This window comes from Castor canadensis, chromosome 4 (assembly GCF_047511655.1).
Source record: "Castor canadensis chromosome 4, mCasCan1.hap1v2, whole genome shotgun sequence".
Lineage (NCBI taxonomy): Eukaryota > Metazoa > Chordata > Mammalia > Rodentia > Castoridae > Castor > Castor canadensis.
Genome location: NC_133389.1, coordinates 167,154,118 through 167,181,821, shown reverse-complemented (window position 1 = coordinate 167,181,821; position 27,704 = coordinate 167,154,118). Strand labels below are relative to the sequence as shown.

The 27,704-nt window shown below is 47.4% G+C and overlaps 1 protein-coding gene across 3 annotated transcripts; it reads left to right on the top strand.

Annotated features, from left to right (window-relative positions):
* Window positions 1–9,308: 9,308 nt before the first annotated feature.
* On the top strand, window positions 9,309–27,568 carry Ptprn (protein tyrosine phosphatase receptor type N). Of its 3 annotated transcripts, XM_074071779.1 has the most exons (24): window positions 9,309–9,489; window positions 10,757–10,807; window positions 11,033–11,146; window positions 14,626–14,722; window positions 15,602–15,860; window positions 15,944–16,301; window positions 16,696–16,827; window positions 17,505–17,539; window positions 18,270–18,547; window positions 18,764–18,850; window positions 19,128–19,207; window positions 19,371–19,435; window positions 20,049–20,267; window positions 20,692–20,892; window positions 20,992–21,139; window positions 21,303–21,376; window positions 21,589–21,666; window positions 21,762–21,881; window positions 22,857–23,023; window positions 25,762–25,815; window positions 26,375–26,439; window positions 26,612–26,685; window positions 26,917–27,029; window positions 27,289–27,568. In XM_074071779.1, the coding sequence occupies exons 1-23, from the start codon at window positions 9,375–9,377 to the stop codon at window positions 26,986–26,988; spliced, it is 2,943 nt and encodes a 980-aa protein (XP_073927880.1). In that variant the 5' UTR covers window positions 9,309–9,374; the 3' UTR covers window positions 26,989–27,029; window positions 27,289–27,568. The 3 variants fall into 3 exon arrangements, with proteins under 3 accessions (XP_073927880.1, XP_073927879.1, XP_073927882.1); XM_074071778.1 differs by having other exon boundaries at window positions 26,917–27,568; XM_074071781.1 differs by lacking the exon at window positions 15,602–15,860 and having other exon boundaries at window positions 16,042–16,301; window positions 26,917–27,568.
* The last annotated feature ends 136 nt before the right edge of the window (window positions 27,569–27,704 follow it).

The window sequence follows — 27,704 nt, the reverse complement described above, 5'->3', positions numbered from 1 at the left end:
GATTTCCTGTGGGTGTGTGTTACCTTCTAGGTTAATTCTTTTGATCTAACCTTTTGTCTAGTTCCTGGTCCCCTTTTCCTATTGGCCTCAGTTGCTTTTAAGGTATCCGCTTTATTTCTCTGCGTTAAGGGCAACAAATGCTAGCTAATTTTTTAGGTGTCTTACCTATCCTCACCCCTCCCTTGTTAAACCCAACTTCTTATCTTCTTTTGGGTCAACCCAAACTAAGCCTACTATGTGCTATATACTCTTCTAGACCCTGGGGATACGCTTTTGAAGAAGACAGTGTTCACTGCCATGGGGTTTGGTTATAAGGTTTTTTTTTCTAAACATCTGTTAATAGGGAAATGTCCAAGAAATTCATCTGGCCCACAGAGCAACCAAGTTCTTGTCTGTGCTACAGTGTTTTTCACTCATTCTGCCATCTTTCACCCAGAAATTTGCAGTCCTAATTGTGTTTCCCAGAATGTGCCCAGCTGGCATATGCTCCTGGGATCTTGTATGCAATTCTTTCTACATATAAGTGCCCTGTACCCATCTTGTTAATCTTATCCTAAAAATCTGAATTCTCTGTGGTTCATTCCCTGGTCCTCCTAACTCTTCCACCCCTAAAGCAAGTGGCAGAGGATGGAAACATGAAGCCTATATGGGAAGTTAAAGAGTCTGGTAATTCTGGGATAGAGTGAGTAGGTAAAAAAGATGGGAGCTTTTAAAAAATGGGAACTTCACCATTCCCAGCAATAAAGGAAATGCAAATTAAAACCACACTAAGATTCCACCTCACCCCTGTTAGAATAGCCATCATCAGCAACACCACCAACAACAGGTGTTGACGAGGATTTGGGGAAAAAGGAACCCTCTTACACTGTTGGTGGGAATGTAGACTAGTACAACCACTCTGGAAAAAAATTTGGAGGCTTCTTAAAAATCTAAACATAGATCTACCTTATGATCCAGCAATACCACTCTTGGGGATATACCCAAAAGACTGTGACACAGGTTACTCCAGAGGCACCTGCACACCCATGTTTATTGCGGCACTATTCACAATAGCCAAGTTATGGAAACAGCCAAGATGCCCCACCACTGACGAATGGATCAAGAAAATGTGGTATCTATACACAATGGAATTTTATGCAGCCATGAAGAAGACCGAAATGTTATCATTCGCTGGTAAATGGATGGAACTGGAGAACATCATTCTGAGTGAGGTTAGCCTGGCCCAAAAGACCAAAAATCGTATGTTCTCCCTCATATGTGGACATTAGATCAAGGGCAAACACAAGGGGATTGGACTATGAGCACATGATAAAAGCAAAAGCACACAAGGGAGGTATGAGGACAGGTAAGACACCCAAAAAATTAGATAGCATTTGTTGCCCTTAACGCAGAGAAACTAATGCAGATACTTTCAAGTGACTAAGGCCAACAGGAGAAAGGGACCAGGAGCTAGAGAAAAGGTTAATTCGAGAAAAATTAACTTAGAAGGAAACACACATGTACGGGAAAGCAATGCGAGTAAACTCCCTGTATAGCTATCTTTATCTCAACTAGCAAAAACCTTTGGTCCTTCCTATTACTGCTTATACTCTCTCTTCAACAAAATTAGAGATAAGGGCAAAATACTCTCTGCCTGGTAGCGAGGGGTTGGGGGGGTAAGGGAGGGGCCGGGGGGAGGGGGGGAGAAATGATCCAAACATTGTATGCACATATGAATAAAATAAAAAATGGGAGCTTTTAAAAAGGTTTTGTTTTTATCACAGAGGACCAGGCTATATGATTTGAGTCATAACTGATTGACAGTGAGGAGCCACTAAAGGGTTTTGAACAAGGAAAAGCAGAGAAAGTTGTGCTTAGTTTGGTCTCACATTTCTGCACAGGATGGGCTAGGAATCAGGAAAAGGGTGGAAACTGTTTAGAAATGACAGAGTGTGCCACACAGGACCTGAGTGAGAAAGAAAGGGGACACTAATAAGAGATGTTTTGAAAGATGAGTTCAGACCCTTGGCAACTGTTATGGGTTGAATTCTGTCTCCCCAAAATTCATATGTTGAAATCCTAATCTCCAATACCTCAGAATTCGGCCTTATTTGAAATGGAGTTGTTACAGACATTATTAGTTAATATGAGGGTGGACCTTAATCCAAAGTGGCTGGTGTCCTTATGAAACAGAGAAATCTGAAGATAGACAGATGTAGATGGAATATGATAGGAAGACTTATTAATTTGCCAACAGCAGAGGACAATATTGAGCTCCTAATATGACATACCAGTAAACTGGTAACACATTGTCACTCTGAATTACTTTCACCATGGAAGGGGGCAGTGATTTATATTCAGGATATGAATTTGCCCTCCCTTCTATAATGATTAGGCAATTTTGGCACTTCATTAGTGAATTACAGAATGCTTTCTTCATCCTCAAGGATAAAGAAGCAAGGAGTGAGAGTCAGAGAGGCCCCTGTCATTATTATACTCAAAATCTCTAATAGAATTCTTGCTTCTGCATGTTGACTAACGAATTTTCAGGGTCCTATGGGCTAAGGAAGGACTGCTTTCACCGCAGTCATACTAATGTTGAATTAGAAGCTGAGGCTAGGTAGTAGTTCAGTGGTAGAACATTTGCCTAGCATGTGCAAGACCCTGGGTTCCATCCCCAGTACCACTGAAAAGGAAGGAAAAAAGAAAGGAATGGAGGGAAGGAGGGGAGAAGGAAGGAAGGAAGGAAGGAAGGAATTGGAAAGTCACACTACTGCTCAGTTGGGGTTCCTCATACCACTGAACCCACAGGCAGGTAGGTGTTACTATACTAATCACAGTAATTATCTCCAATTATCAGGTTGGGAAGTCGAGTTGCTGCTATAAAATGAAGGCAAAGAAGATTGTTACTGAAAGCAAAGGATTCACTTGAGCCCTTTCTATTTTCTTTCCCAGTATTATTGGGTCAATAGAGATCTTTAGAAGCCAAATAAAGCAAGGAACATGAAAGACTCAGATCTTTCAGAAATAAGGATTTAACTCAATCCACCAGTTAAAAAGGCCCATCTAGTCAAAGTGCTGACCAAGGTAAGAAGACCATGAAACGGGTAGAGGGATAAGGAAGTTGTGATGATCAATTTAAGTCTCAGGACAAGAAACAGAAGCAGGGATTGGGAGCACTCTGTTTACAGTAACTGGATATGCAAGTCTTTTTTTCTCTCATTTCTCTTTCCTGCTACTGTATATTGAGAGTACTGGTGTTGGATGATGTTTTAGATTTCAGATGAGAATATGTCTGAATTCAAGGATGTGTGTGTCACTTATGATAAGGTACAAGTGAGAATTAAGCTAACATTCCCAGTTCTTCATCGCACTCATACAATAGTGGATGTCTATGAACCTATGGGTTGCATCAACCAGGAGCTGCTGCTCGCTGGCTTCTGGCTGGATTCAGTATTGTAGTATATCACAGGCCAAAAGGAGAAAGTTGTCAAGGTACATATTCCTCTGACTCCCTCCGTGACCAGCTGTGAGTGAACAAAGGTCCATATTCCTTTATAAATAGTTCATTCGGTAAACTCTTTATCATTTGCTCTGATTGAGTATGCCATCTGGTTCGAAAGAGTTCGAAGCTGATACTTGGTTTCAACAGAAGATTCTACACAGCTGACAAGAAAATTAGTAAATTGGGATATAGTTCAAAGGAAAAATATCCAAAATGAAACATAGAGAGATAAAAGAATGGAAAATATAAAAGATCAGGTAGAACCATATAGTAAGTAAGCCACAAAAGCTCTTAACATATTTTTATTTGGAGTCTCAGAAAGAAAGGAGCAAGGAAATGAAAAAGAATCAATATTTAAAGAGATAACATCCGAGTCTATTTCAAAAGTAATGAAAGACATCAAGATGCATATTCAAGAAGCTCTTGGAATCCCAAAGAGATTAAAATACAAGAAATCTCTTGCTGTGTGCCAGTGGCTCATGCCTGTACTCCCAGCTACTCAGGAGGCAGAGAGTAGGATCGCAGTTCAAAGCCAGCCCAGGCAAACAGTTCCACAAGACCCTATCATCAAAAAACCTTCACAAAAATAGGACTGGTGGAGTGGCTCAAGGTAAAGACCCTGAGTTCAAGCCCCAGTACCAAAAAAAAAAAAAAAAAAAAATATATATATATATATATATATATATATATATATATATATATAATCTCTACCTTGTTATAACCTTATAAAACTGTTTACAGTCAAAGACAGATCACCTACAAAAGAATAACAATTATACTACAGATAATTTCTTCTGTTAAAAGAGGGAGAAGGGGGGAGGGTCAGGGCGGGGGGCAGGGGGGAGAAATGACCAAACAATGTAAGCACATGTGAATAAATGAATTTTAAAAATGAGGTCCTTCAAAAAAATTAAAAAATAAAAGAGGGAGAAGGAATTCAAGGGTGTGGACACTCTAAGTTGTTACTGCTAGAATTTACTCCTCACTTGTCTTCACCCTCTTTTCAGGATGGTACCTTGAGTAAAATCCTCTTCCTCTGGATTCTGGTTAGGTCAGCACCATGGGAATAGCTAAAAGGAGATCAGAAGGAGGTGATGAGAGTGACGTTAGGGTATTTATTCCCCAGTATTTACATCCCTCCCCATGAGGCTCTTTCTGTTTATCTCCTTCCCCTGACATTCATGTGCAGCAGAAAAAATGTTTAGGATATACACCATCATACCATTCATGATCACCCAAGAACAGAAAAATCCAGAATCCACTGACAGTTACTGATACATGTTATAAAACCACAAAGAAAAGCAAAGAAACATGGTCAACAAAAAAAAGACTGTTGGGGAGGCAGCAATTAGAGGATCAAGGTTCATGGCCAGCCCAGACAAAAGGTGAGACCTTATCTCAAAAACAAGTCACCTGTGCTGGTGCATATCTGTAATGCCAGCTACTCGGGAGGCAGAGTTAGGAGCATCGTGGCCCAAAGCTGGCCTGAGCAAAAGCAGGAGGCCCTATCTGAAAAACAAAATAAAAATGCAAAAGTGGTTCGAGTGGTAGAGCACCCACCTGGCAGGTACAAGGCAAGTGCAAGGCTCTGAGTTCAAACACCAGTACCACCAGAGAGAATGGATAATGGTTGCCTTTGGGAAAGGGTAATGACTGAAGACACAAGGCTTCTTCTAGTTCTTGACCTGTGTTACATAGGTGTTCACGGTTATTTACTAAGATGTTCATTTTAGCTTTGCACATTTATGTTATATTTCATAACTTACAAAGTTTGGGGGTTTTATGATACTGGGGTTTGAACTCAGTGCCTCACATTTGCTAGGCAGGTACTCTACCTCTTGAGCCAAACCACCATCCCTTTTTTGCTCTAGCTATTTTTCAGATAGGGTCTTGCTTTTGCCCAGGACTGGCCTTGGACCTCTGACTTCCTACCTTTTCCTCCCAATATTTGAGATTACAGAGGTGACTCCCCATGCCCAGCTTATTTATTGAGATGGGGTCTTGCTAACTTTTTGCCAGGACTGGCCTCGAACCTCCATCCTTCTGCTCTCCACCTTCCAAACATCTGGGATTACAGTGAGCCACTGCACCTGGCACAGAGTTTTTAAAAGCAAATAAGTGAGGTGAAGTGATAAGGGTGGCAGGAGAATTTTGGAAGGTTTTAAATAAAATTTTAAATAAAATTTCAAAATATAATTATATAAAGAATAAGAAAACAAAGCCTAAAATTGAAAAGAAATGGAAATAAGCAAATGTAATTTTATACCCAACTGGTATTCATAACTACACAGACAAAAGAGCCATTTCAAATGACTTTATTTGACAGTATTTTGGCGGGGGGAGGGGATGGTGCACACCTGTAATTTAAATTCTCAGGAGGCAAAGGTATTTCAAGTTCAAGGCCAGCCTGAAATACATAGTAAGATCCTGTCTTTAAAAAAAAAAAACAAGCAGTATTTTGATGGTGTACCCCTAGGGGTTATATTCAGGAACAAAATTAGCTGCCAAAAAAAATACTTTCTGCTTTACTAGTAGAGAAATGATTGTATTATTGTGTATAAATTGTTGTATGCATATTATAGGATTAAATTTGCAAGTGATTATGTTAACATCATTAAGATCCAAATCTTTCAATGTAAGAATAAAGAACTGCCGACGCAAAGAGCTCAGTAAAAACCCTCATTCTGTTCTCCCAGAATGTACTAACCTGGCCTGTTCTGTACTAACCAGGCCTGACCCTGCTTAGCTTCCTAGATCAGATGAGACCAGGCGCATTCAGGGTGGTGTGGCTGTAGACCCGGATTCCGTTCTAAGTGGAAATATCCATGTGAATCTGACTGTCTTAATAGTGTGGATCTGACCACTGAAAGGGTCTAGAAGAGGCAGCCTGATGGCAACATTGTCACCCTAACATCTGGATTATGGTCTCTCTCTGAAATCAGTTCGTACTAAAAGCTACCAAGTCTCTTTGGAGAAATGGCTGCTTCTAGATGACAAGAAGAATTTAAAAAAAAAAGATGAAACTGGTACACCTTGCAATGATAGAAAGCGAAGGAACGGTTCAAAAGGACACTGGAGCCAGCTTAAAGGAACTTTCACTGCCTTACAAATTGAATACCAAAAGGAATAATTTCTGCCAGGTGCCCAGTGACTCATGCCTGTAATCGTACCTACTCAGGAGGCAGAGATCAGGAGGATCATGGCTTGAGGCCAGCTTGGGCAGATAGTTCGTGAGATCCTGCCTCAAAAATATCCAACACAAAAAGAACTGATGGAGTGGCTCAAAGTGAGAGCACACTTGCCTAGCAAGTGTGAGGTCCTGAGTTCAAACCCCAGTACCACCACCACCAAAAAGAAAAGAAGTAATTACTGTGGTTACTTTATATATTAAATATATGAGTAGCAATACTTCAAAAATAAAAATCGTAAAAATATTTTAAAACATATTAGCCACTACTAGAGGTAATTATTATAATTTATTACTCTGTTAGCAGGTAAAAAAGTAAAAACTAAGAATATATATTTCCTGTTGAGATTGTATTTCAGAGTTGCCAAGCCCAGTTATTGACAAAAAGCCCTTCTCTATGAATTAGCTAATAAGTGTGAAATGAATGGTAGAATAAGAAAAATCACTATTTTGCAAACTCTAATGAAACACAATACCCCACTTAAAACAATCGGTTTATCCTACTATCACTAGGAGTAGGCTAGCCAGACATTTTGCATCTCCTGAAAGGATGCAATTGAAGGCATTTTGCTTTAATTTTTTTAAAGAGAAAAACTGATCCAATCAAGACTTTGGATATAACTTTTACTTTCTAGGAAATACAGGAAAGATACACCAGACGGTGTGTAGTTCTAAAGAAAAAGTGAACTGGTCTCTTCAACAAGACAGTTTTAAAATGGCAAGGAGAATCAGTATCTACGCTAATTTAAAGAGAATTAAGAAAGACTTGGACTAGGGCATGAATCAAGCCCCCCCATCCTCCCCCAAAAAGAAAACCTAAATGCCATGGTGGTCCTTGACTGACTCCTATTTTAAACAAAACAGCTGAGAAAGACATTTCTGGAAACAATTTGAGAAATTTAAATGTGAACTGAGCATAAGATAATATTAGAGGAGTATTGTGATTGTGTGTGGCGGGGGCATGTCCTTATTTCCTGGAGATACTTGTTGAAATATTGATAAGAGAAATATCATAAAGGTCATCATTTCTGTTTAAATATGAAAAAGAAGAAAATATGCTGGATGCTGGTGGCTCACTCCTGCAATCTTAGCTACTCAGAGATCATGATCACGATCAGGATCACTGTTCAAGGCCTGCCTAGGCAACAATGGTGAGACCCTGTCTGAAAAATACCTGTCTGAAAAATACTGGAAACCAAGAGAATAGTGATCAAATCTGAAATTTAGAAAGTTCACTTCCTAATTTATTGGGTGACAAGAGTGGAAGCAAGCCAAGTGGCAGTGGCTCACACCTGTGATCCTAGCTACTTGGGAGGTTTGAGACTAGGAGGATCGCCACTCAAGGCCAGTCCAGCGAAACAGTTCATGAGACCCCCATCTCCAAAAAATAACCAGAGCAAAAAGAACTGGGAGTGTGGTTCAGGCAGTAGAGCACCTGCTTTGCAAGTGTGAAGCCCTAAATTCAAACCCCAATCCCAATGCCCCCCCAAAAAACAAAGAGTGAAGCAAAAGAGCAGCCAGGTGATTACTGGTGACAGAGCACAGTGGTCTAGAGGGGATAGTCCGAGTGAAGAGAAGTAAGCTGATGTCACTTTGTGGTAAAAAACATGGAACAGCTGATAGGCTTGAGATGGGAGGAGCAGAGAGAGTCAAAGCTAATAACAGAAGTTAATGTGTGCAAGGGTGCAGCTGGAGAGGAGAAACAAATTTTAATGCTCTCTCGCACAGTAGGCTAGCTATGGCTGACAACAACTAACTGAACGTTTCAAAATAGCCAGTAGAAAGGACTTTGAATATTCCCAACACAAGGAATGACAAATGTCTGCAGTGATAAACATGCCAATTACCTGATTTGATCATTATACACTATAACACTATATTCATTGTATCTGTATTGAAAGTCTCGCTGTGCCCTATAAATAATTACAATTGCTATATATCAATTAAAAGGAAGTAAATATTAAAGAAAGAAACCTAAAAGACAATTGTTAATTAATTATTAATGCGTTGCTAGAAGGAAAAAAAGCTAATATGTACAGGGTGTTTGGTATGTGCCAGTCATCACTGGATGAGTTTAATTCATGAGTTAGGTACTCTTAGCTCCTCCACTTTACCAAACAGGGTAAGCAACTTGCCCAAGGTTGTACTCCTAGTAGGCGGCACTGTTACAACTGAAATCCAAGCACGCACGCCTAACCAAACCTGGTCTTAAGGATGACGCCAATACCACTGATGAAGGCGCGTCAGAGTTCCCAATCTATTCACTTTTATGCACCTCATCTTAGGGTTTACACTTCTGACCCACGTGTCTTTCCTAGTCTCCACGGGACTCTAACGCTTTGCGCCAGCCCTGGGATCAGGAGATAAAGGTGGTGCTTCATGAAGAAGAGTATGGGTCGCAAGGGGGTGGGCCAAGTGGGAATTCTAGTGAGGCGCCTACAATTTGGTGGAGGAGGAATAGGGTGAGTAGGTGCCCAGCTAATACTGGTTCTTACGCCACTTATGACGCAAATAGGGGTAAGAGCTGGGGGTGGAGATGTCGTCACCACCCTCCTGTGGTTGGCCGAGTGGCCTTGAGAGGGGGCCTGTAGACCCCACCTCTTGGTGGGTGGGGAGCGGCAGGCCCCGCCTAGGCGCCTCGACAGGCTCCGGCCCGCGTCGCTGCGACTCTCGCCGGGGAGCGAGCGCTGCGAGCCCGAAGGGATGCGGCGCCCGCGGCGGCCGGGGGGTCCCGGGGGATCGGGGGGCCTCCGGCTGCTCGTCTGTCTCCTGCTGCTGAGCAGCCGCCCAGGGGGCTGCAGCGCCATTAGTGCCCACGGTCAGAAGGAAACTTGGGGGGGGCGGGGGGAGGCAGTATGGGTCCGGTAGCAAAACTCGGTGGGGGGGTGGGGAGAAGTGTCACCAAGGTAAGCAGCTAGGATAGAATACGTGGGGGTGGGGGGTTGGGGGAGGCTCTGTGAGATGAGGACGATGAGAGGGAGGAAAGGGGCGTAGGCCTGGAGGTGGGGCTGGGAATACGCGGGCGGGTCCTAAGAGAAGTGGGCTCGGGGGAAGCTAGCAGGTTCGGAAGGAGCCATGGGGGTGCATGGGAGCAGAGGGATTTGGAGAGGGGACTACAAGACCGTGAGAGAAGCTAGTCGCGCCAGGGAGGTGGATCGCGCTGAAGAATGGGAGGGGGAGGGGCGGGGACGCAGGAAGAGGGGCCGACCATCTCCGGGCAGTACGAGACCTGACCGTAGTCATCGGGGTTCCAACTCCTATTGTAGGACAGGGGTGAGAGAGGCCAGGGTTTCTCCTTAAGTCTAGAGAGGCTGGTTGCTGCGATTTGATCTTTAAGAGGGAGCGGGTGGGGTAGGGGGCGGGAGAGGATGAAGAGGGGAGGGTCCTCCCCGGTCCCCCTCCCCACAGCCAGGCCTGGTGCTGACTCACATCGGTGCGGACAGAGTCAGAGCTGACTCATGGGCGGGGGGGTGGAGGTGGGAAGGTGGCGTGTGGGGGAAGGGGCGCAGCCTAGCCATCTGGCGCCCTCTTTCCCGGGCTCGGAGGCCAACGCAGGGTACTTCCTGTGACGCTGGGGACAAACAAGATAGAGCGGAGGAGTCAGGTGGTGGAGACTCCTCACCCTGTACGGTTCCTGTCCCTTAATGCCTCTCACAAGCCCCGCCGGGCTCATGGCTTCAGCACCACGGACAGCGCCTGAGGCATCTGCCTGGGGCGGTGTGGGGAGCGCGCCTCAGAGAAACTAGTGCCCCTCTCCCCATCGGGGAGGTGTACTAGAATTTCCTCCTTTTTTGAGTTCTAAGCTGTTACAGTTAGGATGCTTTTGGAGATTTAGGGAAGTACCTCTTCCTTCTGAATTTTACCAAAATTCTCCCACAGTCATTCTGTAAGGACAGTTTACGATCCTTCACCTCCACTCCCCTCCTCCAATGCACATAAAATTATTCTTCTCAAGTCTTAGTTAAGCAAATTGAGGCTTTTAAGGATCCAGACTGTGATCTTTAAATACAAAGCTCACCCACACTTTCTTCTTTTAAGAATTCTAGTCTTCTGTACTGAGCCTCTGCTCACCTGTCCCTCCACAGGCTGTCTCTTTGACCGAAGACTCTGCTCTCACCTCGAAGTCTGTATTCAGGGTGAGTGAGGCCCAGGCGAAGGACTCACAAGACAGGGGGGTGCTATTTAAAAAAAAGTGAGAGTCACAGAAGGGAGGAGGGGGAGTAGGCTGGGACCTGGAGAAGGAGCACTAGCCTGAAAGAGCAGAGCTCTGAAGCCAGGAGGAGGTGGCAAGAGTGCTGTTCATTTGCAACCTGGACTTTGAAAGGCCTTTTATCCTGATAACACCACTTTTGTACTCTTAGATGGTTTGTTTGGACAGTGCCAGGCAGGAGTGGGGCAGGCGCGGCCCCTTTTACAAGTCACCTCTCCAGTTCTCCAACGTTTACAAAGTGTACTCCGACAACTCATGTCCCAAGGTGAGATCTGGGTGCCCTGGAGCAGAGGGGTTGGAACTGGGTTAGATGTGGGTGGGGAAGTGAGGGGCCACCTGATTCAAAGAGTTCTCTTTGTGGAATATTCCTGTCACACCCACTTCTGTAACCTCACCTCCCAGATCATGGCAAGTGTAGGGATGGAACACTAGAGGTGGGCTGTTCATATCTGAATTCTCTAGAGGAGCCCAGAGGAGTTATGTAGCTGATGTCACTGGAAGAGACCAGTATCATCTTTAGCACCAGTCCTACCCACCCCAGCACTGAGTGTTCCAATCCATGAATTTTGAAGTCCTCACACAGAGCACTCTACTCATCCAATTCATTCATCTAATATGTATTTGTTGAGTACCTATTATGTGGCAGGAATAGTTTAAAGTGTTTGGACCGTGTCAGGGAATAAAACAAAGATCTCTGCTTACTGCAGTTTGGGGACAAAAGAGAGAAACATGCTATATAAGTTAGAAAATATGTAGTATGTTAGAAGGTAGTAAGTACCATGGAATAGTAAAGCAAGAGAAAGGAACCAGATGTGATCATGCAGGAAGCTGTAGTGTTCAGTCAGATGGTCAAGGTAGATCACACTGAAACTATAAAATTTGAACAGATTTAAGGTGGTGGCCGAATGTGCCAGGAAATTACCCATGGGAAGAATGTTTGGGCAGGTCAGTGTGACTATATAAGAGTGATGGAGAGGAGTAGAAGGTACGGCTGAGTAGGCAATGGGAGGAAGGGGATGGATGCAGATCTTCATGGAGAGTTCCAAGAGAACATATGGACATTGACTTGACTCTGAGTAAATGAGGAAACCCTTACAAGGTTTTGAGCAGAGGGGTACATGATCTCACTTCCAGTTTTAAAGACTCACAGTTGCTGCTGTGTTGAGAATACATAGAATGTAGGGAGTCTGTGGTTAAAGCAGGAAACCCACTCAAGCCACAATAGCTCAAGTAAGACATGAGTGTAGACCAAAGTGATGATTTCATGATTTCATGTTGGATATGGCTGCAAAGAGGAATAAAAAAATGACACCAAGGTTTTATTGCCTGAACAACTGAGTTAGTGGAAATGTCACTAATTATGATGGGGGAAATTGCAAAAGAATAAACTTTGGTACATGTGGGAGGTGTTTGGCTTTGACTATGTTGAGTTTAAGATGTCTGTTCAAGTAGAGTGGGAAATCAAGTATGTCAGATTGGATTTGATCTGGAAGGGTCTGGAGTAGACATATAAATTTGACATATAGATAGTAATTAAATCCATAAGATAGTTGAGATAACCAAAGAATCAAGTGTATATAAAGAAGTGGAAAAAAACATCAATTTTAGCAGACATTTGTATTCCTATTACCACTCCTTTGTTAAAAAAAAAAAAAGCAAAAACAAAAACAAAAAGACCAACCCTCACCAAAAATAAAACCTATGAGAAAAAAAAAAAAGAAGTGGAGCAAGGATCAAGAACTAGAGCATTCTAATATTAAGAGGACAGGAGAAGAGGAAACAGCAAGACAGACTAAGAAGGGGAATCCAGTAGGTAGAAGGACATCCAAGAGTGTTCAGTGTCCTAAAAGCCACATGAAAGCGTAACAAGAGGAGGGAGTCCTGGTGGCTCACATCTGTAATACTAGCTACTTGGGAAGCTGAGATCAGGAGGATCGTGGTTCAAGGCCAGCCCAGGTAAATAATTTGTAGTACCTGCTTTGCAAGTACAAAGCCCTGTGTTCAAACCCCAATTCCACAAAAAAAAAGGAAGAAGAAGAAGAAGAAAAGGAAGAAGAAGAAGAGGAGGAAGAAGAGGGAGTGATCAACAGTGTCAAGTGATGATGATAGGTTACACAAAATGAGATCTGAGATTTGACATATACAAGTCACTGGCAGCTTTCTTCCCTTTGGTAGAATTGTTGGGGCTAAAATCCTAAATAGAGTGGATTAAAAAGGAATGAGAGGAAAGGAGTTGATTGCAGTCTTAAGTCTTTCAAGAAGTCTTGCTGTAAAAAAATGAGGTGACAGTTGAAGAGGAGTGTAGGGGTCAAGTAGTACTATTTTTAACATTATATTTGTGTGAGGTGGGAATAATTCCATAGAAAACAAAGGAAAAGATTATACTTACATAATATCTATATATACTATGTACTATAATTACCTGTATATACCTATATAATATTTCCTAAAATAGGGGAGAATTGTGAGGACGATATTCTTGAGTAGGTAATAGGAGATGAACTCTAGTGCTCAAGGTGGAGGAATCACCTTTAAAGAGGAGCACGATAGTTCATGTCATGTTAATAGGCAAGAAGGCAGGTATGGATGTTGGCAGATCCCAGAAATAAGTCATGAGCAACCCAAATTATAAACCCAGAATGGAGAAGAAAAAAGGGGGGTGGAGACTTGGAAATGTTTCCCTTAGAATAGGTGACTGACCTTTCCTGAAGAGTTTCATGGGGTAAAGTACCTGCTCCTGAATAAGATGATGACAATTAGGATGGCAATGATGGTGATGACAATAGCCACAATGATGACAATGGTATGGGCGTTGAAAACCATGAACTTCAGAGTGCTTTAGAGCTTTTTTAAGCATTTTCATTTTCCAATCATACTTGATCTTCACAACAGCCCCATGAATATGTATTATTCCCACTTTGCACAGAATTAACAAAAAAGTGATGGTGATTATGATGATAGCATTGGTTAAGATAGCATTAGTTATGGAGGGCTGGAGGCATGGCTCAAGTGGTAGAAAGCCTGCCTAGCAAGCACAAGGCCCTGAATTCAAATCCAAGTGTCATAAAAAAAGAGTTCATTATGTGGAAGGCACTGTTCTGTTTGCTATATGTTACTTTACTTTTTAATTTATTTTTGGCAGAACTGGGGTTTGAACTGAGGGCCTCACACTTGGTAGGCAGACACTCTTACCACTTGAGCCACTCCACCAGTCTTTTTAGGTTTTGTGTGTGTGTGTGTGTGTGTGTGTGTGTGTGTGTGTGTGTGTGTGTGTGTGTGAGATGGGTTTTTTCAAGATAGGGTCTCCCGATCTATTTGCCTGGGATTCAAACAGTGATCCTCCTAAACTCCACTATCTGAGTAGCTAGGATTAAGGTGTAAGCCACCAGCGCCCAGCCTGTATGTTGTTTTAATTAGCAAGACAATCTTAGGATGTATAAACCCCCATTTTACAGATAAAATAATTGAGGTCTAAACAGAATTGAGGTTCAATAACTTTCCCAAGGTCATTGAGTTCTTCAGTGGCAGAGGCAGGATTCAAATCCAGACAGTCTGACTGCAACTGTACTTGAGGGTGGGGATGAGACAACTCAGGTCACTCAGTGGGTCTCCAGACCCTTCCACTGCCCCTCTGCTCTGCCAAACCCAATGCACTGGAGAGCAGAGGATCCACTTCTGATCTCCACTGGCCCACTGGGTCCCCAGACTCTCGAGCCAACTTTGCCCTATCCTTTCCCCTGACAGGATTGTCCTGGCATGATGACCTCACACAGTATGTGATCTCCCAGGAGATGGAGCGCATACCCAGGCTTCGTCCCCCAGAGCTTCGTCCAAGGGACAGGTAGGCAGCCTTTCTCAGTAACCCTAGGGTATTGAGGTGGGTGGTCTGTGGTCTTCCTGAAGGATGGAGAGTAGGAGAAGGGAAGAAGGCACCTAGTCAACAAGCTGGGGCATGAGTGAAAGACATCAGGAGTGGTTATTCTCTCACATGGAGCTGAACTCACCCTGGGGATCCAGCAAAACGGGACATTAAAAGTATACTTTAAAAATGTTGGTGCTTTCAAAGAAGCATCAAAGGAGTCATCATGGGCAAACTGGAATTTTCTGGAAGTTGTTTAACATTCAGTTTCATTACTATAAAGAATTGTTTATGGCACTATCTTTCTCTGGTTAGGGCCTCTAAAGGCCATGTTCAGCTCTTACAAAGCATTAGGAAGGGAAATAAGGTACACAGAGCTCAGAGGATGACACCAGGATGAAGAAAGCATAGTGGGGGTGAGGGACAGAGTGGTCTTAAATGTTTGAACATGATTGGAGAGCCAGGTGTGGGGACACGGCACAAAGAGACAACTAGCCACACTGCAGCCACAGCACATCTGCAGCAGATCCCAGCCTCCTTCCCTGTTCCTAATCTACCTTTCTCCATCCCCAGCCTCATGCTTCTCTAGCCTCTGCAGCTGTGTTTCAGGATGTAGGCAGAGATACCTGAGTCCAGGCTTGGCTCTCTGGCCCATCCCCACACCCTTCTGACCCATCTCTCTTCTCCTGAGGTCATCTCATTTCTTAAGAGATCAGGTCTGCCAATCTGAACTGGCGAACCTGTCTGACTCCCCAGCATTTCTGCCCTCTATGTTCTCCATGCCTTGCTCTCTTCAAAACACACACACACACACACACACACACACACACACACACACACACACTTTACTTTCCTCCCCAGATCTGGCTTGGTGCCCAGGAGACCTGGTTCTGCTGGGGAGCTGCTTTTACAGGGCATCCCCACTGGCTCCATCCCTGCTGCTCAGGGGATTCCTCGACCTCCAGTGGGTGGGGGTGGAGCTGGGGCGGGCTCCCCCCTGTCCCCTCTACAGGCTGAGCTGCTGCCTCCTCTCTTGGAGCACCTGCTGCTGCCCCCACAGCCTCCCCACCCTGCCCTGAGTTATGAACCCACCTTGCTACAGCCTTACCTGTTCCACCAGGTGAGCCCTCAACTCTAGCTCTGCCCAACCTCCATCCCCCAGCCCTAACTTCTTCACTTACCCAGATCTCTGGTTTCCAACAGTTTGGCTCCCGTGATGGCTCCCGAGGCTCAGAGAGCTCCCCAGGGATGGTCAATGTTGGCCCCCTGCCCAAAGCTGAAGCTTCTGCCCTCTTCAGCAGAACTGCCTCCAAGGCCATGTTTGGGGGCCACCCTGACCACTCCTACAGTGACCTTCCAGGGCCCTCACCTGCTCAGCTTTTCCAGGACTCAGGACTGCTCTACCTGGCTCTCCAGGAGGTGTCAGTGCCCAGCAGGGCCAGGGCACCAAGGCTCCCAGAGCAAGGGGGCAGCAGCCAGGCAGAGGATTCTTCAGAGGGCTATGAGGAGGAAGGACTAGGGGACCAGGGGGAGAATCCCCCTTCCCCAGCTGTGCAGTCAGGTAACAGCTCTCAACATCCACCTCTCTGCCTGTGGGGGCTGCTTTGGGAGAACCATGGGGCTCCTTCCTTAACTATCCATGCATTTGTTAACTCATCCCTGAAGTCATTCATACATTTAACCTAATCTCTGCTGATAAGCCAATCTGTGCAGGCACTGAAATATGTGGGTGTACGGTGGGCTGTAGAGCTGATATGACTCCTACAGATGGAGAATCAAGATGTCCATGGTGAATTGGGTTTGGTCTTATCCAGGGAGAGCTTTTCCCCAGTGCGTAGAAGGGCTGAGAAGGAGGGCACCAGTGTCCTAATATTTGAGAATTCCTTAAATGTGCTAGTCCCCTGCCCCAATCATCCATCTACATCAACCCTAAATTCTGTATCTGGCTCCAGCAGATGTGACTCTGCAGAGATTGGCTGCTGTGCTGGCAGGCTATGGGGTGGAGCTGCGTCAGTTGACCCCTGAGCAGCTCTCCACCCTCTCGACCCTGCTGCAGCTGCTGCCCAAGGGCACAGGAAAAAATCTTGGTGAGTGTCCAGGCAGAAAAACTAACTTCCAGCTTCATAGAGGCCTCTATATCTCAAAACCACATGGAGTAACCTGAAGAGGAAAAATCACGGTCAAGATCAAAAGTAGAAAGTTCATTTGAGACACAGGGTCATTGCTAGCAAAGGAAGCAAAAGGGTAGGGTTGTGAGCTGAAGTTAACCTGGAAAAGACTAGAGGGTGGAAGTAATAGAAAAAGAAGCCAACAGAAGAAGAAGGAAAAAGGAAGTATCAAGAAGGATAGGTCAGGGCTGGAGGACTGGAGATGTAGCTCAGTGGTTGAGTGTTTGCTTAGCATGAGCAAGGCTCTGGGTTCCATGGGAGGGTCAGTGTTTATGATGACCTAAGGAAGGGTCAGTGGAACAATATGAATAATTGATGGATGAGCAGGGGGAAGACTGAACAAAGAATATCTTTGAGCACTATGGCCAATGACTGAGGGGGAAGTTAAGAAAACAATGACTTACAAGGCAGAAGCAAAGAGCAATGAGGTCATGCTTGGGAGGGGATCATTGACAGGGTTTTGGTCTTGGTCAGTGGACTAAGGAAAGACGCCACAACATATGGAACAGGCTTAGAAACTCTGGCCCTTTCTCCTGCTTGGGTTGGCTTTTGCCCTCACCCTTTCCTCAGATTCTTGTTTTTTTCTGTCTCCACAGGAGAGGTTGTAAATGTTGGAGCTGATATCAAGAAAGTGAGCTCCCATCACCTTCCTGACCTATAAATGTCCCATGCAGTACCTCCCCCAACACACACACACACACACACACACACACACACACACACACACACATCTTTACTGAGATACAAATCTCAAGATTGGGGTCTAGAACCTATATCCTCTAGTCACTGATTTGGCAGAAATGGAGGCCCAAAGACTTCAAATCATTGCTCATGGTCTCACATCAAGTTGATGGCAGAGCTGGGATTAGAAGCCAAACTTCATGATCCACTCTTCTTGCTATAATCATTCCAGACCATGCTCTGAGGATTTCTACAGCAAGAGGACAGTTGAGAGCAGGCAGGCTCCTGTCCCCCTGTAGCTGGAGGAGCTATGCTTCCTTCTGTTTTAGGTGTTTTAGAACTCTGAAATGTGGCTCAACAAAAGTCTAAAAACCATTGCCTTCCTGTGCATCTTTCAGCTTCACCCCAGCTTCTCTGGCTCCAGCTTCCTCCTACTCCAGCCACATCCTGTGGAATTACAGACCATGTGTCACCCACTCAATCCTTTATGCATTCATTCATCTGCTTGGCTCACATTTTCTGCGTGTGCTCTCTGTACCCAACAATACAGTGTGTTCTGGAGGTAGAAAGCTAAACAGGTCCTCAGTTCCACTATGGAGAGTTCAGAGCCAGGGTATGGACCCCCTTCCTCCAGCTTCCCCTCTCTCCAGAGGCCACACCTTGATCCTCTCTTCTAACAGACAATGGAAGAGCAAGTGCAGGACGGAGACATAGCAGAGCCTCCACCCCCCATACCCTCCATGCCTGGACACCCCACTGCCAGCCCCACCTCCAATAAAGTCCAGCAGGTTCTGAGCCCTGGCTCCTCTGAGCCACCCAAAGCTGCTATTTCCCCTGGAGTCCCACCTGTCCTGCTGGAGAAGAAAAGTCCACTGGGCCAGAGCCAGCCCACAGTGGTAGGACAGCCATCAGCCCGGCCATCAACAGAAGAGTATGGCTACATCGTCACTGACCAGAAGTAAGGACTCCAGCCTGAGGAAACCTTCTAGTCCCTGGTGGTGGTGGGGGTGGGGGGGGAGTTGGACTGGTCTGCCTGGCAGGAAGCAGAGATCAGAAATCCAGATGTAAAAAGGACAGAGAGGCAGTGGACAGCTCTGCACTCTGGAGGTGGCCTGTTTCAAGAAAGGGACTCAGAGTTCCCACTTTCCTTCCTCTGCCTGCTCCCCTCCTCCAGACCCCTGAGCTTGGCTGCAGGAGTGAAGCTGCTGGAGCTCCTGGCTGAGCATGTGCACATGTCCTCGGGCAGCTTTATCAACATCAGGTGAGGGCTGGTATCTTGGTGGGACAGCACAGGAGTCTAGAGAGTAGCTTGAGTGAGGCAGTGCTGGGGGGACTCAGGTTTGAGGTCAGAGTTGCTCCCACCTATATTTGACAGTACAGCCATACCTATTCCTGTTTCTAGCCCCATCCACTATCTGTCATCAGACACCCCTGTAAGGCATTCCTGATTTGCTCCAGACCCATCCCCTGATGAGGAAAATGCCAGGGCTGGCCTCTTTTAGGGTGAGTAAGGTAGTAATGTAGCTCCTATTTGACAGTGTGGTGGGACCAGCTCTCACCTTCCGAATCCGGCAGAATGAACAGAACCTGTCTTTGGCAGATGTGACTGGACAAGCTGGTAAATACTGCCCTAACCTCAAGCCCAGGCATGGCCCCAGCCCTAATACACAGGTCTGTGGCTGATACTGTCTTGACATATCCCAGCCCACATGGGCCCTGCCTACCCCCTGGCATAGCACTACGTGGGGCTGGAGAGAGTCTGACTTGCACCCTTCCTGCAGGGCTGGTGAAATCCGAACTGGAAGCACAGACAGGGCTCCAGATCTTACAGACAGGAGTGGGACAGGTAGGCACTAACTGGAGAATTCTTCAGAGCCCCAGAGATCTCACACTGTCCACAAGAGATGAAGACAAATTTGACAAGAGCACTGAAGTTGATTCTGGCTGACCACAGCTTTGGCCAACCACCCCCTCTCTGTGCAGTTCTCTTTCTGACCAGCAGATGGCCCCAATGGTACCTCCCTTTGGGACCAGCCTTCTATAGGGAGACCTATGCTTGAAAAAGAGAGATGCTCTAGGCCTTCTGGAGCAAAGTCCCTAAATTCCAAGGGACAACCTTGCACAGAAGGGACATTATACTCAAAATATGTTTCTGTTCTGCATCCAACACTGCTGTTTCACATTCTAATAGTCCACTCTGTGTATTCCTTCTTCACTTTTTTATGTCCATCTTTAAATACAAATTGTCCTGGGGGTGGGGGGGTCACCCATGAGGTCTCTGGCACTTGAGTTGGTCCAACAAAGATTGAGAAAGGAGACCTGAGCTCTTATATCTGTTAGTTCCTTCACAGCTTTTGCTTCTGGAGGTGTCCTAGAGGGGATGTGTCATGGGACAGGGTCCAGAAGCAGCTAGGTCTCCCATGGCCACTGCCCTCCTGATTCTTGTCTTATTCCCACAGAGGGAGGAGGCAGCTGCAGTTCTTCCCCGACCAGTCCACAGCATCTCTCCCATGCGCTCAGTGCTGCTTACTCTGGTGGCCCTGGCAGGTGTTGCCGGACTGCTAGTGGCTTTGGCAGTGGCTCTGTGCATGCGCCAGCATGCACGGCAGAGGGACAAGGAGCGCCTTACAGCCCTGGGGCCCGAGGGGGCCCATGGTGACACTACTTTTGAGTACCAGGTGTGCAGCATCCCCAGAAGCTTGTTAAAAGTGTAACGGTCTTGCCTGGAGTGAGGGTGGGAATGGAAGAAGTGGTGCGCTTCCATCTCTGGCAATGTCCAGGCCCCAGCCAGGGTATTGTGGACATTTTTGAATGGACAGGCATTGGGAACACTTGGTTCCTGAGGTTCTTCCCAGTACTATGGTTCTGAGGTTCTGGAATTCCACTCTAATATTTGAGGTTGTCATAAGCACTACCCAAGCAGAAAACCCTGAAAGAGTTCTCCCTTTCTGGAAGGAAGAGGGTTAGGGCAGACCTTATCCCAGAGGAGATGGGTTTCATTCAAAGTCAATCAAGTACAAGCCTAGGGGCCCAAATTGAACCCATAACCCTATTGAAAGCCTTCAGGGGACCGTTTGGCCCCACGTGATCCTTCCTCTTCAGGATCTGTGTCGCCAGCACATGGCCACAAAGTCCCTGTTCAACCGGGCAGAGGGTCCACCAGAGCCTTCTCGGGTGAGCAGTGTGTCCTCGCAGTTCAGCGATGCAGCCCAAGCCAGCCCCAGCTCTCACAGCAGCACACCGTCCTGGTGCGAGGAGCCTGCCCAGGCCAACATGGACATCTCCACTGGACACATGATTCTGGTCAGGAAAGGGCCCAGGTCCAGAGCAGGGAGGGGACAGGATGGCAGGGGAGGCAGGACTAGCAATGTGGGCCAGAGCCAGGCTGTGGTGCTTCTGCAGGCATACATGGAGGACCACCTGCGGAACCGGGACCGCCTGGCCAAGGAGTGGCAGGCTCTGTGTGCCTACCAAGCAGAGCCAAACACCTGCGCCACTGCGCAGGGTGAGGGCAATGTCAAGAAGAACCGCCATCCTGACTTCCTGCCCTGTAAGTGAGCCACTGGCCAGCCTGGCCACACCCTCTCTGCTGGGAGTCAGGTTGGGGGGAGGCTACAGGCAAGGGGCTGGGCTCCTGGCTTAGGCTGAGTGGCAGAAGTGCCAGGACCCCAGTGACCAGAGTGCCATTGGGGTGGGATGTGGGGTCTGTACAGATGACCATGCTCGCATCAAGCTGAAGGTGGAGAGCAGCCCTTCTCGGAGTGATTACATCAATGCCAGCCCCATTGTGAGTGGCCTGGACTCAAGCCCCCACCTCAGCCTCATCTGTATCCTGCCCCTCTTCATTACATTCTCTGTGGTCACCTCCCACCCCAGCTAAGGCCCTGGAATTGTGGGGCCTTTATCCTACCATTGGAACAGGGACTTTCTCAGCCTTCCAAGGGCCTGGCCCATTCGCTTTGACCAAGCCATTCTGGCTCTTGATGTATCTGTCTCCAGATTGAACATGATCCTCGGATGCCAGCCTACATAGCCACACAAGGACCACTGTCCCATACCATCGCAGACTTCTGGCAGGTGGGTTCTTGGAGAGGGGCATTTGTAGGGACCAGGAGCCCTTATGGCCAGCCAGGGGAGATCAGAATGCAGCTTACCTGGGTCTCTGTCCCTAGATGGTGTGGGAGAGTGGCTGCACTGTCATCGTCATGCTGACCCCACTGGTGGAGGATGGCGTCAAGCAGTGTGACCGCTACTGGCCAGATGAGGGCTCCTCCCTCTACCATGTATATGAGGTTAGCAGGACCCCATAGCCAGGGGATAACAGGAGTGGGGAAGGTGAATGGTGGCCTAGTCATTCATATATGAATGTGCCTGTGTATAGACATATGCATACATACATGTTTGTTCACATACATACATATACATATATGTGTGCCTGTGCATCCTGTCTCGGGTTAAAAGCATTGTGGGGACTTATGATAAAGATCTAGAAATAAAACCAAGGTAAGAAGGTAAGAGCCATAAAAATATGAGACAGGGAAAATAACTATATCCAAAGAGAGAGATTAAGACCTCCTTTACTTGAGCCTAACAGAGAGCTCTGAGTTTCCTGGTGGCCAATCAAAAAAAAAAAAAAAAAAAAACACCAATCACATATGTTGCTTATGTAAAATAGAAACAAACTTTTTCCATTAGGAAAGAAGATAGATAGGTAGATGGGAAGTGGGCAGAGGCAAAACAGGGGAAGAGAGATTCCAGACAATGGGAGGAGATGAGCCCCTGTAAGACAGACCTTAAGAACACAACAGAAATTTCTCACTAATTTCGACTATCCAGATGAGCCTGGATAGTCGTTTACTCATTACCAAATAAGCACTCGATTATCTTTCTTTTTTTTTTTTTAACACTTTTATTGGTCCTGTGCATGGATAAAGAAAAAAAATCAAGTAGAAATATTACAGAATTTCACCAAAATTTATGGACCATGTAGCAAGCACTTAGGTACACCTAGGAGGAAGAGGAAGGCAAAACTGCGAGCTCAGGAAGCTCGAAGTAATAGGCTTGTGTTAGTGGAAACGCTACCAGTTGTCCTGAGCAGTAGCTAAGTGACACAGGCAGCCAGGGTTCTTGGGGACAGCTGGGACAGTTGGGTAGAGTGGGTGGGCATACTTCGTGGAGGAGTTAGGAAGGTGGGAGGATTCTGAGAGACCGACGAGGTCTCCAGGAGCCTGTGCTCAGACGTGGAGCCCAGTGCTGCTCCGGGGCAGGTGAACCTGGTGTCAGAACACATCTGGTGCGAGGACTTCCTAGTGCGGAGCTTCTACCTGAAGAACGTGCAAACCCAGGAGACGCGCACGCTCACGCAGTTCCACTTCCTCAGCTGGCCGGCAGAGGGCACTCCGGCCTCCACCCGGCCGCTGCTGGACTTCCGCAGGTGAGTGGGCGGCGGAGCTCCCAGGAGCCCTGGCCCAGAGCACTCCATCAGCTCCTGTTGGGACCCCAGGTCTGACTTGGAACCTCGGCCCCTGTCCACCCCCTCCACCACCTTTTCACTCCCCAAATCAGGACCGAAGCTGTGCCTGGTTGTGTCTTCCCCCAGCCCTGTGTCTGATCTCACTCTGCTAAGCCGGCTGTCTCCCTCCCACGCCGTTTTTCTCCCTACTCTTCGTGAGTGGCTCCTTCTCCACCGGCTTCCCTGGAGAGGGGCCTCTCCTCCTCCCTTTGTCTCCCTCTGTGGGCCCTGCGCTCTGTCCCTCTTTTCTGTTTCCTGCCCTGCTCTCCTGATCCCCAGTCCTATCCTCTGTTTTGCTTTTCTCTTGGTCTCAGTCCTCCTTGCCCAACTCCCCTTCTTCATCCCTATCCCTGACTCTTTGTCTCTACTTTTATTTCTCTCTCTCTCTCTTCTTTCTTTTCCTCTTCTCTCCTCCATCCTTTCACCATCTTACTGTTTCTGTCTCCATTTCTGCTCTGCACCTCTCCCTTTTTCCTCACCACCTCCCCAACCTGGTTTTCTCCATGTGTCTGCCTCTCTTGTCTCTGTCCCATGCCTTCTCTGTCCTTTCCTTTCCTCTGTCTCTGCCTCTCTGCCCTCTTTCCTCCCTCCCTCCCTCACGGCTGCCAGTGTCATTTTTGTGACCTGCAACTAGTATTCTCACTCCAGTTGCATAGTCACAAAAGTGGTCATTGGCAGGTGTGGCAGCTGCACGGACAGAACAGACAGGACATGTGAGCCAGGGGCCACCCTGAAGGCTGCTGGGAAAGCTGGGGGCAAGGGTACAGGAAAAGACTGAGATGGTCAGAGGGGGACTCCACGGAGCAGGGTGGAGGCTGGAACAGAAGCTAACTGAGGGACTTAGCCTGTTGTAACACTGACACCAAGACCAAGCCAGGCCTCCATACCCTCTGTCTTCCTCCCACACAGACAAGGTGGCTGAGAATCCAGTCCACCGCCAGGGGCCCCATGCACTCCAGCCTCCATCCCTTGCCAGGCTGGTCTAGGTCTCATTCTGAGCAAAGAAGCAGAGCTGGTGACGGGGACCTGGGTACAGTTTCCAAACCTCAGGACAATGGTTTCTGACTCGGGTCCCTGCAGCTTGAGGCCCATCTTGAAAGCAATGCCAGAGTATTGGAGCTCTTTCCTTTTTTCTACATTTTAAAAATTCTGATCGGGTTGGATCACTGTGGCTCAGTGCCCAGTGCTTGCCTAGTGTGTGCACAGTCCTAGGTTCGGTTCCTGTCTCTGCCACCTCCTAAAAAAGTAAAAATTCTGATAGAAACACTGCATGGGTCTGTTCTAAGCTCATACAGGTAAGCTACAAGGTTTCTGTGAGGTAGGTTAGAACTCTGTAAATGTAGTTGGCCTGGGAAACCCAGAACAAATTATTCATTGCTTAATAAATGCATTTTGGTGAAGGTGCCTCGGAGGGAAGTCAAATGACTGAAAGAGGCCCTAGCAAGTGGTCCGAGCAAGGTCCCCTTGCCTATGAAATGGGGATGATGACACCTACTTTAGGGGATTGATACAGATTTAATAGGCAAAGTATAAGTCCCTGGCACATAGCAAGGGCTCAGCTGATTCTGCAAATCATCTATTATCATTACTACTAAATGGCTACTAACTTGTCACCACCGTTCAACCCCAGCCTTCTGATATACCCACTGGTGTGCTTGAACACCCTATGGACTCCTGTAAAATGCCTCCTGGCCCCTTAGAAGGCCCAAGCATCCTCTAAAACAATCTGATAACCCCTGGGAAGGCCATCCCTGATTCTGCCCAGAGAGGATATCAGAAGTCTGCTGGTGACGCAAAGATCAAAGGTCAGAAGGGACAATGGAAGGGTAGACAAGGCTCCTGAGGGAGGGAGAAACCTCCTGCTCTTACTGAAGAGTAGTCAGGGCCAGCAGAAAAGCGTTTGAGTTCCAAGTAGACCCCAAATCTGATTAGAACCCAGACACAGAAGGGCTGAAGTGAGGCAATCCAAGGAGAGGCAGAAGCACAATGTTCAGAGTTAAGTGTTTGACATCAGGGCTGGTGGAAAAAATGAGAAGCCTGAGTGGGGCGGGAAATGGCCTATGTGGCTGTAGAGAATGGCAGAGGGGCACCTGCAAAGTCACCAGAAAGTCTACCCCCCTAGGATTCCAGCAGAGGTAGTTGTTAATGTCATCATATGGGATGGGAACGTAACTCAAGTGGTAGAGTACCTGCCTAACAAGCACAAGGCCCTGGGTTCAATCCCCAGTACCACCAAACAAAAACAAACAAAACGTATCATCACATATTATCATTATTAGTAACTGCCATTTATTGAGCACCTACTGTGTACAGGACCTTGCACTTTGTTCTTCACATGGATTATCTCATGAATCATCCTAAGAACTCTAAACAAAAGGTTGTTATTATTATCACTCCCCATTTTACAAGTAAGAAATTGAGGCTCAAAGGAGTTAAGTCCATTGTTCAGGTGTGTAGCCTGGGCACACAGCTCGTAGTGATAGGGCTAGCCCAGTGCCCCTCATGCCAGTCCTGGTCCTTTGCCTCCAGTCCTCACTCCTCTCTACAATGCTCCTCCCTCTCTGTCCTGGCCACATGGGGCAAAAAGGAAGAAAGGGAGGTTGACATGGGTGTGTTCAGTGCTGGTGTCCGCTGGCTCTCAGGCCCATTTTTCATTTCAGGAAGGTGAACAAATGCTACCGGGGCCGCTCTTGCCCCATCATCGTGCACTGCAGGTGGGTGGGGACTGACGGGGACTGGGCAGCCCAGGCTGGGGCCTTCCTGAATCCCACCCCTCTCCGGTCCTACTCCCTGTGCATATATCCTGTGCACACTGCCTGTCCCCTGGATGCTAGTAACCACAGCTCATGCGCCAAGTGTAACACACCTGCTTTTAAGTGGTCCATGAGCTAAGAGTAGTTGGATTTAAAAAGAAAAGAAGAAAAATGTGCAACTGAAACTCTATGTAGCCCACAGTCAGAAATTGTCACTATCTCTTTCCACAAAAAGTTGGCCCTGGCTGGAGAGAGCCATTCCCATTCCTTCTTGCTGTCTCCACTGCAGGCTGAGACACAGAACTCCTTTCTGGTTGTCCCAGCACTCAGGGACACCCCACAGCTCACAGGCTCCCCACTCAAGGCTCCATTCCCAGGGCCCAGGTGTGATGACCTCTGTCTCACTCACACCCTCCCCAGGACTCAACCCAATGTTGTTCCCACCTCAAACACTTATCTCCTCCATACCACCCCCTTCTGCTGGCCCCCAGGCTAAGCCTGTCACCAACTCCTGTTTCAGTGATGGTGCAGGGAGGACCGGCACCTACATCCTCATTGACATGGTACTGAACCGCATGGCAAAAGGTAAGGACGGTGCTCTCAACCCCAGGCCCTTGCTGGAGTCTCCTCCATGCCCAGGGACCTGGGACCGCATGGAGGAGCAGGTTTTCACACCTCCAGGCCTGGATCCCCAGGCTTTCTGAGTCCTGACCCCTTGGGACACCCCTGAGCAGCCTGTGCCCTACCCCATCTCCAGGAGTAAAGGAGATCGACATCGCTGCCACCCTGGAGCATGTCCGTGACCAGCGCCCTGGCCTCGTCCGCTCTAAGGTGACCATGCCTCCTTGCCCTAGCCCTAGCTGCCACCCTTGCCTGGTACACGCTTCTCAGCCACCCCAGGGAAACCGCCAGTAGGTTGCCCCTCTCATCTGCCTATACCTCCCCTGGGGGGACTCCCCTCTTCTGAAATGCCCACTACCTCCACCCCTGAAAGGTGGCCCTGGGGCAGGAGCAGAGCCCAGCCTCCCCATGACTCATGGCTCTGCTGCCTGCCTTCCACAGGACCAGTTTGAATTTGCCTTGACTGCTGTAGCAGAGGAGGTGAATGCTATCCTCAAGGCCCTGCCCCAGTGAGAACCCTCAGTGGGCCACCAGCCTCCATTCCCTCTGCCTATGTGAGCAATTGTCTGTGCACCCACTTGACCCCCACCCAACTACCTGCCTCCTTGGTCCCTCTTGGGCACACCCTGCCCTTCCCAGACTAGTGTGGAAAGAAGGGAGAGTGGGAAGGGGCAGGCCTACCCAGCCTCATACCTCCCAGAGTTGGGGGAGCCCATGAGGAATTGGTAGTGGCCACAAGGAGAGGAAAGGACGAGGGCAGCAAGTCTGCCCAGAGCCTTGTCCTGCCTAAGTTCCTGGGCCTCCTTCCCTTAGTTCTGAATACTCCTGGCCCATCTGCAGACTCCCACAGCCTTCAGTGTGGACAGAGCAGGGTGGCAGACATGCACTTCCCCAGCCCTTCTGCTGCTGGACTGCTGCCTTGGCCCACATGCCTGCGCTCAGCCCTGTCTGTCCTCCCAGGCCTCTCCTGGCCACCCTTTGCCACATGCTGCTTAACCTTTCTTCCTTTAGCACAAGAGAACATTTCTAGAAAAATCTACTTTTGTATCAATGTGAATAAAGTTAGTGTGTTGTCTGTGCAGATGCAAACTGGCCACCTACACATTTCTGTCTGTTGTGCTTCCAGACTCCAACCACAGCCTAGTCTGAGCCAGCCTGGCCTGTGGATGCAGAGTGATAGGAGACACTAGCCACAGGGGACTGCTCTCCTTGGTTTGAACAGTAGTGCC